General features: G+C 43.5%; 1 protein-coding gene across 1 annotated transcript in view; it reads right to left on the bottom strand.

The window, feature by feature from the left end:
• The window catches only part of svep1 (sushi, von Willebrand factor type A, EGF and pentraxin domain containing 1), a 106,350-nt gene that overhangs the window by 19,597 nt on the left and 74,102 nt on the right, over positions 1–12,651 (bottom strand). Inside the window, exons 10-29 of the mRNA XM_040045135.1 lie at positions 12,331–12,438; positions 8,695–8,826; positions 8,263–8,454; positions 7,681–7,802; positions 7,490–7,595; positions 7,189–7,392; positions 6,695–6,928; positions 6,424–6,585; positions 6,132–6,293; positions 5,517–5,678; positions 4,382–4,470; positions 2,737–2,833; positions 2,533–2,646; positions 2,187–2,300; positions 1,904–2,105; positions 1,505–1,662; positions 846–1,044; positions 579–754; positions 310–434; positions 71–200 (exon numbers count right to left, since the gene is read on the bottom strand). Coding sequence (XP_039901069.1) covers positions 71–200; positions 310–434; positions 579–754; positions 846–1,044; positions 1,505–1,662; positions 1,904–2,105; positions 2,187–2,300; positions 2,533–2,646; positions 2,737–2,833; positions 4,382–4,470; positions 5,517–5,678; positions 6,132–6,293; positions 6,424–6,585; positions 6,695–6,928; positions 7,189–7,392; positions 7,490–7,595; positions 7,681–7,802; positions 8,263–8,454; positions 8,695–8,826; positions 12,331–12,438 — 2,988 coding nt within the window. The remainder of the gene's footprint in view (positions 1–70; positions 201–309; positions 435–578; positions 755–845; positions 1,045–1,504; positions 1,663–1,903; positions 2,106–2,186; positions 2,301–2,532; positions 2,647–2,736; positions 2,834–4,381; positions 4,471–5,516; positions 5,679–6,131; positions 6,294–6,423; positions 6,586–6,694; positions 6,929–7,188; positions 7,393–7,489; positions 7,596–7,680; positions 7,803–8,262; positions 8,455–8,694; positions 8,827–12,330; positions 12,439–12,651) is intronic.

Genomic DNA, 12,651 nt, shown 5'->3' with positions numbered 1-12,651 from the left:
CAGCACACGGTTTGTAACTGAGCTCCAATTTTGAGGTAATACGATTTTGAAACACGTGAAGCTCTCTCACCGGCACAGAAAATGCTGTTGAGGTTTACTTTGACTCGCCCCACAACTCCACTGAGAAAGTCAGGCCAGGCGAGGACGTTTCCTCTGTGGGTCACATGAGAAGCTGGGCAGCTGCTGGCCAGGACCTTAATCTACAGTACAGCCAGAGAAGGTGGAGGTGGATGGATACGATAAATCCTTGGTCAGCCTCTATTAGTGAATATATGTGCTTGTAAATTTACATCAGCTAACGTGGTTTACCTGCTGTGGTGTGAGAACACGATCCCAGATGTTGAGCTGGCTGAGGGAGCCGACGAAGGATTCGACAGGGTTGAAGCCCTCCCCCCTCTGATCCTGGTCCTGACCCAACACCAGCGCACCTCCAGCTACAGACGACAGCGAGGACCGAGGTTAACCACCAGGGTTTTTGTTTATTTACTAAATTAGCTAACGAAAAAGCTAATTATCACTGATGTTGCATATTTAATGACTTCAAAGAACATCTTTCTTGGCCGAGGATAGCACTACACCTGGGATAGTGGTGCCGACTGACAGGCCTTTGCCTCCGTCTGAGGGCTTCCCGTTGATGTAGATTCTCCAGTCTCCATCCCAGCTCCTCCAGGACACACCGATATGGTACCACTGACCGGTGTTCACCGCAGGGCAGTCCGTGATCCGCTCCTTACCGTTCACATACAGCACCCACCTGCGGCAACGCCGGAAAGAAAGAAAAAAATCGTGAAGGGAAAGTGATACTTAAAAAACGTCTGCCCCTTAGATCTCGCTGCATCACTGACCCGTTGTAGTCTATTAGAAGGAAAGCGTTATCACTGCCTTCCACAGCGTAGGACACCGGCGTGCCGTAATTAGTGGTGTCAGATGACCTCATCCAGAAGGTGCAGGTGATTTCGGTCAGCGCTGGCATCACTCCGTCCATCATCACATAACCGTGGATGCCAGACACCTCAAAGTCCAGGTTGAAGGCAGAGGACATCTCTGACAGGACAGAGAAGAAACGGTGATTTCATTTAACTTAAAAATGCAAAAAAACCCCATTATTTTAGTTACTGCTGATGTTTCCCAACTACATTTCTTTCTAACTCTCTTATAAAAAGCTCAAACGATATCCATAAATATTTTCAAAACATGGTGTTTTATTTGAAATTTTACAAAAATCCAAAGAAAGGAAATTTGTTATTAGTCTATTTTTTAAAACACTTTTTAAATATTTTTTTATTATAGTTGCATGAAATTCTCCATCCATCATCTTCACCACTTGTCCAGACGAAGATGCCAAAGACAAAAGGCTATCCGGGGTTAACCAATGAAGACCCTTTACTCTGACAGACACAGTCAGGTGTAACTGACAGCTGAAAACATTTCACGTTAATTATATCTTTCCCTGTCCTCCTCCATCTAGAGTTGCCATGGTGATGTGCCATCTGGCCTATAGTACCTGTCTCACACCTGGTTCCGTTGAACCCAGGGAGGCAGCGGCAGGTGTAGGACCCCAGTCCATCTAAGCAGCTGGCCCCATTTACACAGGGGTTCGGATCACACTCATCCACATCCACCTCACACAGCCGGCCTCGGTAGCCCTCCACACACTGACATCTGACACAGAGGAAGAAGACAAGCGTGTACAATAACTTCTTATTTGCAGTCTTTAACAATTCAGCACAATAACTTACTGCACATGAGGGGACTTTAACTTTGAAAACTGACCACATTCTGTCCGTGTCAACTTCATCACGCAGACACAAAACATCTCATCAGAAACGAGTACTCTTTCCTGTACTGTTTATTTCAAGCAGCAGATCCCATCACTCCTGCTTTCCATCTGGACGTTTATTACCTGAAACTGTTCACAGCATCCAGGCACGAGCCTCCATTCAGGCAGGGAGAGCTGTAACACTCATCAGTGTCGATCTCGCAGCTGTCCCCTGAGAATCCAACGGCACAGTTACATGTGTAACCACCGGCCATGTCTTCGCACACGCCGCCGTTCAAACAGGGGTTGGACAGGCACTCGTCGATTTCCAGTTCGCAGCGAGATCCTGTTGACATTTGATCATGAAGACTTATCTGATATTACACACTACATGTAACTATTATTGTTACGTCAGTCTGTGTGCAACCTGTGAAGCCCGTGGAACAGCTGCAGGCGAACTTGTTGACCTCGTCCACACACACGCCTTCATTGAGACACGGGTTGGAGTGGCACTCGTTTACCTCCGCCTCACACAAGGAGCCTGAGACACAGCAGGAGAATAAGCACAAACATGAGATACACTAATGTTGCACATAGAGTATATTATATAAATATTACAGTGTATCGATGTCATAGCTCTGTAAAATGTGCAGTCAGAAACTTGCAAGTCAAACCTAAACTTGCAAGGTCTTGAAATAATCACTGACCCTAACCTGACAACCTTTGTTTTGAGTATTGTGCATATTGAGCTACAAACTCAAAGGTCCCTTTACCTAAAAATCCAGGCTTGCACTGACACTGGAAGTCTCCTATGCCGTCCTTACACAGGCCTCCATTTTGGCAGGGAGCAGAGTTACACTCGTCTATGTCAATCTCACACTTGGCACCTGACCGTGAAATCAGAGGGTGTATCCAGTTCTTGTAATATGTCACATGAGAATCAATCATTATCACTGATCTACTGATGGGTGATCTACCTGTGAACCCGGGCATGCAGGTGCACACATATCCTGCTCCAACCTCCTCACATGTCCCCTTGTTCTGACACGGATGCAAGAAGCACTCATGGAAAACCTGTGGGAAGAGCAGATGAAACAATGATATCAAGTCCTCTCAAATATGTTAACATTAGATGGTTATCCTAAACTCTGCAGTAAATACTCTAAGAAAAAGCATGTGTGCAGTTCTCAAGCAGTGAAAGGTAGATATTAGATTTTAAGGTGCAGTAATAGGAGACAGTCTCTGTTCAGCCAAATACAAAAAGAAGCTAGGAGAAATATTTACTTTTAGACATTAAAGTGTTGCCATTTCTTTCATTTATTGAAGTTTAATGAAAAGCTAACTTCTTTCGGTATCAGACACTACGGTCCAGATGTTTCACTGCTGGCTTAAAACAGGAAAGTTGTGGGTTCAAACCCTCCTGAGGTCCCTGCAATTTCATGTTGTTCACACATTTGGATGTAAGAAAGGTAAAGCTTTCAGTTTTTAAGACTAGACAAGCTTTGTCGAATTAAAAATCCTACAAGGTGTTGAATAATCAGGCCCTATCTTATCTTAATGACCTCATATTACTATATCACCCCATTAGAGCTCTTCACTCTCAGACTGTGGGCTTACATGTGGTTTCTAGAGTACTTAAAAATTGAATGGGAGGCAGACAAACGGTTCATTCAACAGGAATCAAGTGCAAATCCATGTTTATACAAACAGGCTTTTGTTTTTTCTACGAGTACATGCAGAATCTGCAGAGCTCCAAATGAATCCTAATTGTTCAGTTACACAAAACTAGAACAAGGAATATCTTTGCAAATGAGAAAAATCAGTGTTTGCCTGATGATTGGTTAAGCAGAGGGTGAGCGTGCAAAGCAATTACTGAGCGACTGCACAGCTCAGCTGGTGTTAGGCAGCCTGTCTCCTGTCAATCGACAATCAGACACACTGCAAATGCTCACAGGCAGTTTGGCAAAGGTTTGCAAATAACCGCTGCCTAATTTATAAACACACAGATTGCCAACACAGTGTAATTACTCTGAGGCAATCTGCGCTGATGATAATTACACATCTGCATCTCTTTGCACTGGACTCGACTCCAATCTCTGCTGAGTGTTTGTATGCTGGTTATATTTCTTTATAAAGCGCTGTCTCCTTTTACAGTTAAATCACCATCCTGCTCCAACTACATCACTTTTCCTGAGTTGCTGTTTTAAATCTATGAGGCTCTGCCTGGACTCTGAATGGAAGTAAGATCATGTGACTTTCAGTTTGAAGTGAGTCTTTGTGAACGCAGATAGCAACAGAACTGCAACAGAATTGCAATTTTTGATTATTTATTACAGTGAATCACTGAATTATAACAAATAAATTGTGTTTACCTGCTAACTTGACTTTTCCAACACTAATATATAACAGACTCAAAGTTGCTTTGAAGACAACCCCTGACTGCAATGATCGTAGACCTGGTCCTCGTCTTTAAAGCCAGTGAGATTGCAAGTTGCCTTTAAATTTACACACGGTAGCAATCATTTTGTTCACACCACATTCTCCAGTCACTGTGGGACCACCTGGTATTCAGGGCTTTTTTAATGGTAAAGTGTGGGACTTTGAGAAAAGACAAAGGCAAACCTGACTGCTGGATTGGTATTCATCAATGACCTCCACCTCGGGAGCTGCAGTGACACTCTCCTCCTTTGGAAGAAAGCTGGAGCCAAAGCCTGACCATGACACCCAGAGAAAACACAGACAGTGTAAGCAAAGACAAGTTGGAAAAACACCGCGAGGATCTTTCCCTTTGCTACCAGACTGGCAGACGTTTGACATCCAGCTGAACAAAAACTATTCTTATTCAACTCTGGCAGCGTGTCCAAACCTCTGTTCATTCCCACCCTTCAGACACAGTGTTTTTCATTTCCATTCTGCCGCCGAGCAATAAAAGCCAAATTATTTCCATTTCCCCTGATCTTGTGCAGTAATCGTGTTTCAAGTTGGACCAAGCTGTCACACCACAAATCAGACAGCACACAACTGCAGCGGTGGCAGCACGGTCTTACACAGACGCGCAGCAGTTTCTTATATTTTTACTCTCTGCTGACTTCACTTGGCATGTTCTCCAGATGTCTAACATAAATTAATTCACATGCCAACTCAGAAAAGCAGAAATGACACTGACATATAAATCTGACGTGTGAACAGAGGCAGCATACGGCTGCCAACATCACACTTACATCAAAACTGGAGCTAAGAGTGAGACAAACTGGGCAGCAAATTTAATTAACACATTAACAATAAACTTCATCCCTTTGACAAGCTTGTGTCGGGACCTGATTTATCCAAAAGTCACATTAACGAGTCGTGAACGGGTGTTTTAAAAGTCACATTAATGCTAATGAAATTCACAGGAGGGGTGGGGGGCTTCTATAATTATTAATCAATGCAAAATCTGGTCCAAATGAACTGTAGCTACCTATTAAACCTTGCTTTGTATTGTATGGGACTATAGGAGTACTGTATTGCTTTGTGCATGTTGCCTCCTGCAGTTACTGTATCACACTCCAAACCTACTTAACAGTGGTGCAAGAAGTTCCAATCCCCTGCTGAGCAGAAGATTTCAATATATATAAAAAAACAACAACTTCAATCCAACCTCAATGTTTTTATCAGGTCCCAAAATAAAATATTATCAAATCAGGACTGGAGTGTTTGTATCAGAGTGTTGCGTGAATATTGCACCCAGACAAGACTAGCAGTCGTGCACACTTACTGGAACAGTGCTGTATGGTGGTGGCCCCTGTGATTGTGGTGGTCCCATAGAAGGGACAGGAGAGGCAGTAAGAGCGGCCATGTTCAGGCTGGTAGTAATCTCTGGGACAGGGGTAACAGGGAACCAGACCGGTGCGGGAGAAATGACCTGCTGAACAGGGGACTGTCCAAGAGAGTCCATAAATCGAAAGAAGGGGCGCAGGAAAAAATATAAAAAGCAACATTCGAGGATTAGAGGAGCAGGTGAAGTGGCAGGATCACCCAAAAACAGTTGAAACAAGCAGCATTTGCAGGTTGGAAAACACCTAACAGCTCCAAGTCTGAAAGGTTGTAGATTATTTATGTATTTTAACTTGGAAACCTGGGAACAAAACTTTTAAGTTTCTAGATTATTCCATCCAACTTTAAAGGGCAACTATCTAATTTTTCCAAGTAGGAATTAACTTTTTTGATATAATGGGACATCAGTGCCAAATTCCAACAAATATGTTTTTGATTAGAAGCTGGAAAAATATTGGTTTTCTTCTCAGGAATGATTAGGTCTCACCAGAGTGGAAATAAATTAAGTTAGCAAGGCATTAGGGTAGTGTACTTTATGCCTGTCAAACTATATCACCTCCACACTCTGTCTCGTCCACGGCTCCTCTGGTGACTGTGGAAGTCTCATCGGGACAGACCTCACACTTTCTGGCTCCAAAAGAAGGCTGGAAGTGACCCAGGGGGCATGACTCACAGATCTCCAACCCATTTCGAGAGTGACTACCGGGCTTACACTGCCCTGAAAATAAATGAATATCACCACGTCACCAGCCAAATGAAACAGAAAAAAAATCCCATATATGAAAAATAACATTTAAATCTGAGCACAAAAAGACAGACGTCTTTCTGTTCATGTGCATGTTTTGTACCTTTGCACTCAGCGATGCTGCGGGAGTGCAGGTAGGCTGTGGAGGTTCCTTCAGGACAGGACTTACACTCCAGCTGACCCTCCTGGTCCTGGTAGGAACCCAGCCAGCAACTCTCACACTCATTATATTCAAGAGAAAAGTAGGTTCCCACTGGACATTGGACTGAAAGAGCATTCACAGTTAGAGGCTAGGAAAAGCAATACCGCAATGTGCTTTCATACTGTTATGAAGGGAACCCTGAGGTTAGGTGGGTGCACCTTCCTATACTCACCACACATCCTGCCTTTGAGGACTGAGCCCGGCCTGCAGAAGAGAGACGCCCTCTTGCTTTCCAGTGATTTGGGATCTGCTATAATCATCTCTGAAGACAAGTGGAAATTGGACAGCGGCTGCTTGGACAGTGTTCTCTTCAGTCTATTGGTAAGTTGCTCCAGCATCCGCAGGAGCCTCTTCTGATTGGCCACTTCAATTGAGTCGTTCCTCGACAGGGGCAGAGGGATGCTTGCTGGGAGAATGGCCAAAGTTTAAACGACTGAAACATAGGCGTGTCTGAGAGCAAGAAAATGCTGCACTAGAAAGATTACAGACATGCTAAGCTTCAAGCTTTTTGAGCTATTGTACGTTGTTCTTCGAAAATAAATAAACACATGATTCTCACTCTGTTTTTGCTTGTGGCAACATTAATGTGCAGCCTTTAAAAAGCTTTTGACAGTCAGCAGTAGCAGCGTAGCAACTCAGACATTTGAGATCTCTTAGACATTCTACCTGTGATGTTGAAGTAGATCTGGATCTTGTGGTCTTTAGTCGGGCCTTTGATCTTTCTGTGCCTCTTGGTGCGGTGGTGAAGTTGCATGCTGCCGTCTTGGTTCTGGGTGGGGAGCTGCCGGGTGCTTGTGGCAAAGCCAGATTCAAAGTAGGCATAGTCCTGGGAGCCCTGAGTGCCCCAGTTGTCCCCCCAACCTCCTGGTACTAAAGGGTGTAAAACAAGAAGAGAGAAGATGATCGTGAAAATGTTTAATTTAAGACATAAGTGTTATATTCGGGGATTTTTGCCAGGTAATCCTACCAATAGAAAATCCATTCTCATAGTCGTAATTGTACTCCAGACAGTGACCCTGTGACATCACCTCCAGCTTGCAGGTGACATCGTCATTGCCACAAATTTTAGGCAGCTGTAAGACAAACCACAAAATGCAACATGTATTCAAGAGTTGGTTCACAGCTTATCCATGTGTTTGCAGAGATAGAAGTCCTCACCATGCCTCCCAGTTTGCTGTTGAACTCTCCAGTAAATGACTTGACGAGGTCCACGTCGTCACAGCGAGATGCTTTAAAGAGCATCTCGAAGGGCTTAAACCCGTTGTTGGCTATACGGTTCACTGGAGAGGACATAAAGGACACTTCAGTCAGCACTACTATGGTTAAAAAAAAAAAAAGGTTATTTGCACTGGAGAAAACCTGTAGAGAACAGAGCGTGCACCAGTGGTATCAGATGTGACACTGATTAAGTCAAATACACAATAAAAAGGAGAGGCAGAGGTGGAGGGGGGTTGCAAAGAGGCTTGCAGCTGCTGTAGCCAGGTTAAAACAGCTTAAACAGAGCACCCTGTATGTATCTATGTATGACATATATGTATGTAGGTAAGAGGCCTGTATTTTCTTGCTGATTGTCATGGTCAAGTTAGTTGTGTTTTATTTATAGAATGTTGTGTTTTGGCGGTGGCACACTGATGTTCTCTACCTCCTAAAGAAGAAAAATTCTTCTTCTGAAACTGAAAATAAACAGTGAGGCATACAGCATGTATGTATAAACATATATATATATTCTGCCACACTCACATGAACAGTCTGGTCTGTCTGGAGAGTAGGCTGGCTCCCAGATGCCGTTGTAGGCACAGAAGTAGCTGTGGACAGCATCCTGAGTGAGGCTATAGCCGTCTTTACAGTGGAGAGTACAGTTGACTCCTTCCTCCTCTTCAGAACAGATGAACTCTCCATTCACTGGGACGTACGGCTGGTCACACGTTGTCCCTGAGCAGATACACATAACGCACTTCCATAGTTTTCTCAAGTCGGAGCTCAGTGTCTGATTACTAGCATGCATGACTGCACAATGAAACTGAAAAATTCAGGCACTGCAAAAGGACACTGACACTGGTGTTTTGTTTTATTTACTGTGTATTTCATTCTCATCACACAAGATTAAAAAAAAGAGAGAAAGGGTTCCTTGGGGTGCAGGTACGTCACTGAGATGCAGGGGTGCTCTTATACCTTGGACAGTTACTGTGAGGTTGCATGTGCGGCTGTTTCCTGCTGCATCAGTAGCGGTGTACTGCACCACAGTCTCTCCTACTGGAAACAGAGAGCCTGGACTGTGGCGACTGGTTACTGTGAGGCGACCGCCTGAAAGACAGACAGAGAGACGATTATTTCATTTCTGCTGACCCTTCCTGGTGATCTTGTTGTGAAAAAGCACAATCATATGGACTGTACAAAGAAGTAGTATTAGGTGGGTTAAAGCATCCTGTGAGTGTGAGACAGAAACTGCTGTTTTCAGAAAATGTGCCAGCTACCCAACTATTCATCAGTAAACTATAAACCAATACAAAAATAACATTTCTGTATCTGCATTTTTATGCTTGAATGATTCCCAGGTCAGGGTCAAGTGGCTTCAATATCAAAAATCTGAAATTTTTTGCTACAAGGTCCGGGCTGAAAATTAGTGGAAAGCAGCCAATGTTCAAAGATCAAGAATGGTCCAAGAAACATTTAACGTTACAGACTTGTGCACATTACTGCACATTATGAAGAAGTCAATGTAAAATAACAGTTTGATGTGAGGGTTAACATGGAGCATCTTTTGGGGCTTTTAAACTGATTAAAATCAGAACATAGCGCTGCACGCAAATGTATCCATGATTTAATATTTTTGGTCTAACAGTGTTTTCTATTTTCCCCCTTTACACCTGCTGTTGGGAACTTATTTTTCCAAGTTTAAAAGTCTTCATCTCTAATCCGAAGTTACTCTGGTTTTCCTGCAGAGGGCACTCTAAGCCTTAGTTTATATTCCAGGACTAAATGAGTCACTCCTATGAACCATAGCTGTTATGTTAAACATAGGAATAATGTGTCTGGGCATCGCGTGGCAGCAGAAAAAAAAAAGAATCCAGGTCTGGGAATTGAAAAGGAAACTTAAGTCTAGCTGGCTCAAAAAAAAAAAAAGAAAAGACAGTGATGGATAGAGCACTGGGAGAGGCTGCTGTGATGAGCGGAGTGTATGAGTGTGTTGGTGTTTAGGCTGACACACAGGTTGTGGACAAAGAACAATGAAACATCTGCACCAAGTGTGAGAGACACAGACGGGATTAAGGAGGGAAAAGTGAGGGATCAACCTTTCGTTTAACTCTGATCCATCTCCTTTATTAACAGTAGCACCGCCGTTCCAACAGGGCTGACACATGTCTGGCCTGCTGGAGTCTCCCCTTATATTTAGCCCAAGTGTGTGTGTGTGTGTGTGTGTGTGTGTGTGTGTGTGTGTGTGTGTGTGTGTGTGTGTGTGTTTGTATGTGCGTGTCTCCAGAGTCATGACTATATATAGAGCTGGCATCAGGGTGTGGGCCTGGAAAAACAAAACACTGACGTCGAAGCAGCCCCAGGCTGACGTCGTGTGGACCTGAAGCAGCCGCAGTAGCCTGTTATTACAGTGTGTGTGTGTGTGTGTGTTTGATGGGGGTGCACCTCTGCAGGCAGGTGGGGAATGATCACTTTGGGGCTTTGGTGAGCGAGATGTTAATTTTGGCGCCTGTGTTTGTGTCTGAATTTGTGAACACACACACTCACACACACACGTAATCACTGTTAGCGTTATTTATGTACAGGGTCGGTGCATTACATGAGCCCGGCTGCGGGCTGGAGCCCGAAGAAGTCTGGTTTGTTGTCTGTCACCACCCCAGCTGTTTGGGTACAGTCGGAGCGCCAGGACAAATTCACCCGGCTCTACGGTATTTAGTCTATCTGGCAAAGCGACCTTCATACAAACTTTTATAGCATTCAGATTTGGTTGTGTATTGAGTCCTGGAGTCGCCAGTTACAGCTTTATTGCCTGTCAAAACACCCTTGAAGAACGTTTCAATGTTGAATTTATTGCTCTGTGGCCCCGTTTTAGCTTTTTAGAAACACGGCTGCAAAAAAAAGTTTGAGAAAGAGCAGACTCAACGTGCCTTTTTCATTTCGGCAAGTTATTAAATCACAAATTCACAAAATACATAACATGTTGAAGATGAAACCCTGCATTCAAATAATTCTGTCCTCTGTAATCATCGCAGTACATGTTTAATTTATCTCATCCTTCACTATATTATTCTAAATTAAAAAAAAAAAAGTTAATCCAAAGTGAAGCCTGAAGATATATTTGCAAATTAAGTCTAAGTCAGGAAATTCTCACATTAACCAGTAAAAAGAAGTACCTGCCTGTACTTTCTACTCACTTCATCTTCCCAGTAAGCCCACTAAGCACCGTCACTGCTACTGTACAAACTATTCTGCCTTCCCTCTCTCTCTTAGGTTAAGATGTCTGTTTATTTCTGTGGCTCCTGGTTTTTGGTTTTCCACAAAAGGGGATAGAAAACTGGCTCCTGAAACCTCATAGCCTTTTCTCAAGGTTGCCCTTCCTTAAAAACGGCTTCATGACACCCACAATTCGACTGAGACCATTTCTGATGAGGCTTCAGTGAACAGTAGATGGATCAACTGAAGGTCCAGATGTGCCTGTCAGGTCCTGGGTCAGGGTTTTTACTGAAATTCTTCCTATTTCCTATAGTTCACCTGCTGTGGATAATTTATTTTAGGCCTGACGCTTTTCAGTTTTGAGAAACCCCCCCGAAAAGCTCAGATGTTTTTCTTTATAAAATAGCCAAAAATAACAAAACTCTTCTGTTAACTAATGTAATTAAGAATCTTTGCCTAGCTATATGCAAACCAATCATGCTTACGTGCATACTTTCCCCCTAAAGAGTCATTCTGAGCCAAGGAAAACCCCACACATCCCAGTATAATATTTACATTTACGTAATTGGGCTCTCTGTCTCTACTTTTTGCACTTGTGTAATGTTCAAGGTCATATTTATGCAAAAATACAGAACATTTTTCTTGCAATTGTATTCCATAATGTTTTCTAGGTTTACATTTACACTGTCTTAGAGAGGAATCGGTTAAGAGCAGCTCCATGAAATGTGAGTGATTAGTCTCGAGTCGCCACAGAACCACAATCACCGTACAACTTTGCTTTTTTTATGCCAATGAACAACACTTCTAAGAACTGTCACTTAGGTGAAGTCCTTATACTCTAAATTAAACAGGTATTTTTCTAGTGGGTGTACTGCTAGAGCGTCAGCTTCACCTAGACAGTGATTAATGTCTTAACATAACAAGTACAATCACTCTGATTAAAAACAACAAAAAACCCACAAACATAATGAACTGACAGTCCAAAGCATTTGACTCGAGTACTGCATTTGCTCGCACAATTATCCAGACTGTGTGAAAAATGGGTGGAATGAGCACGCATTCCCACAGAAGAACTTTTTTCATAGCAATAACACCTGCTTCTCTCCACTGCCTCCATCTGTTTTCGCATTAATGATATTCGCAGACGCTGTAACAGCTTCATCTGTCCGCTAGGCCCGTTCTCTCTCTAAACACAGACGCGCTAATGAGCCGTCCATGCATCCAGTTACAGTTGGTCCTCTATGTCCAGTGTCCTTCACCGTTATTCGCAGAACCTTCTTTTTCCAATCTCCCAGAGGAAAAGATCCTGTTTAGCCATCATCGACTGAGACAGTGGGTGGAGCAGAGTGGAACAGAGCTGCAAAAGAATAAACGGTCTAAAGAAGGAGCGACCAGACATACCTGAGTTGTCGGAAAACTGCGGGACTTCCCAGTCCACCGCCGTCTCTGCGTTCGTGGCCTGGATCGCGGGCGGTGACCTGCACCTGTCGATGACCGGGGGCTCTGTATCTGGAGGCAGACAGAAAGTAAGTGCACAGACAGAGAAAACTTGTTAAAGTCACATTTCTGAACACCAGTCACTATAAATAGACTAAATCAGGCCGCAAACTCAATAATATTTAGGTACAAAGGCATTTATAGCAAACAAAGAGCTGAACAGACGATAAAGTCACGAGGAAAAAAAAACGTTGGGGAGCCGAGTGCGACTCTGTCATCTGACTT

This window comes from Simochromis diagramma, unplaced genomic scaffold (genome assembly GCF_900408965.1).
Source record: "Simochromis diagramma unplaced genomic scaffold, fSimDia1.1 OVJJ01000590.1, whole genome shotgun sequence".
Taxonomy (NCBI): Eukaryota; Metazoa; Chordata; class Actinopteri; order Cichliformes; family Cichlidae; genus Simochromis; species Simochromis diagramma.
The sequence above is the reverse complement of the archived record's forward strand: the minus strand, read 5'-3'. Positions and strand labels throughout refer to the sequence as shown.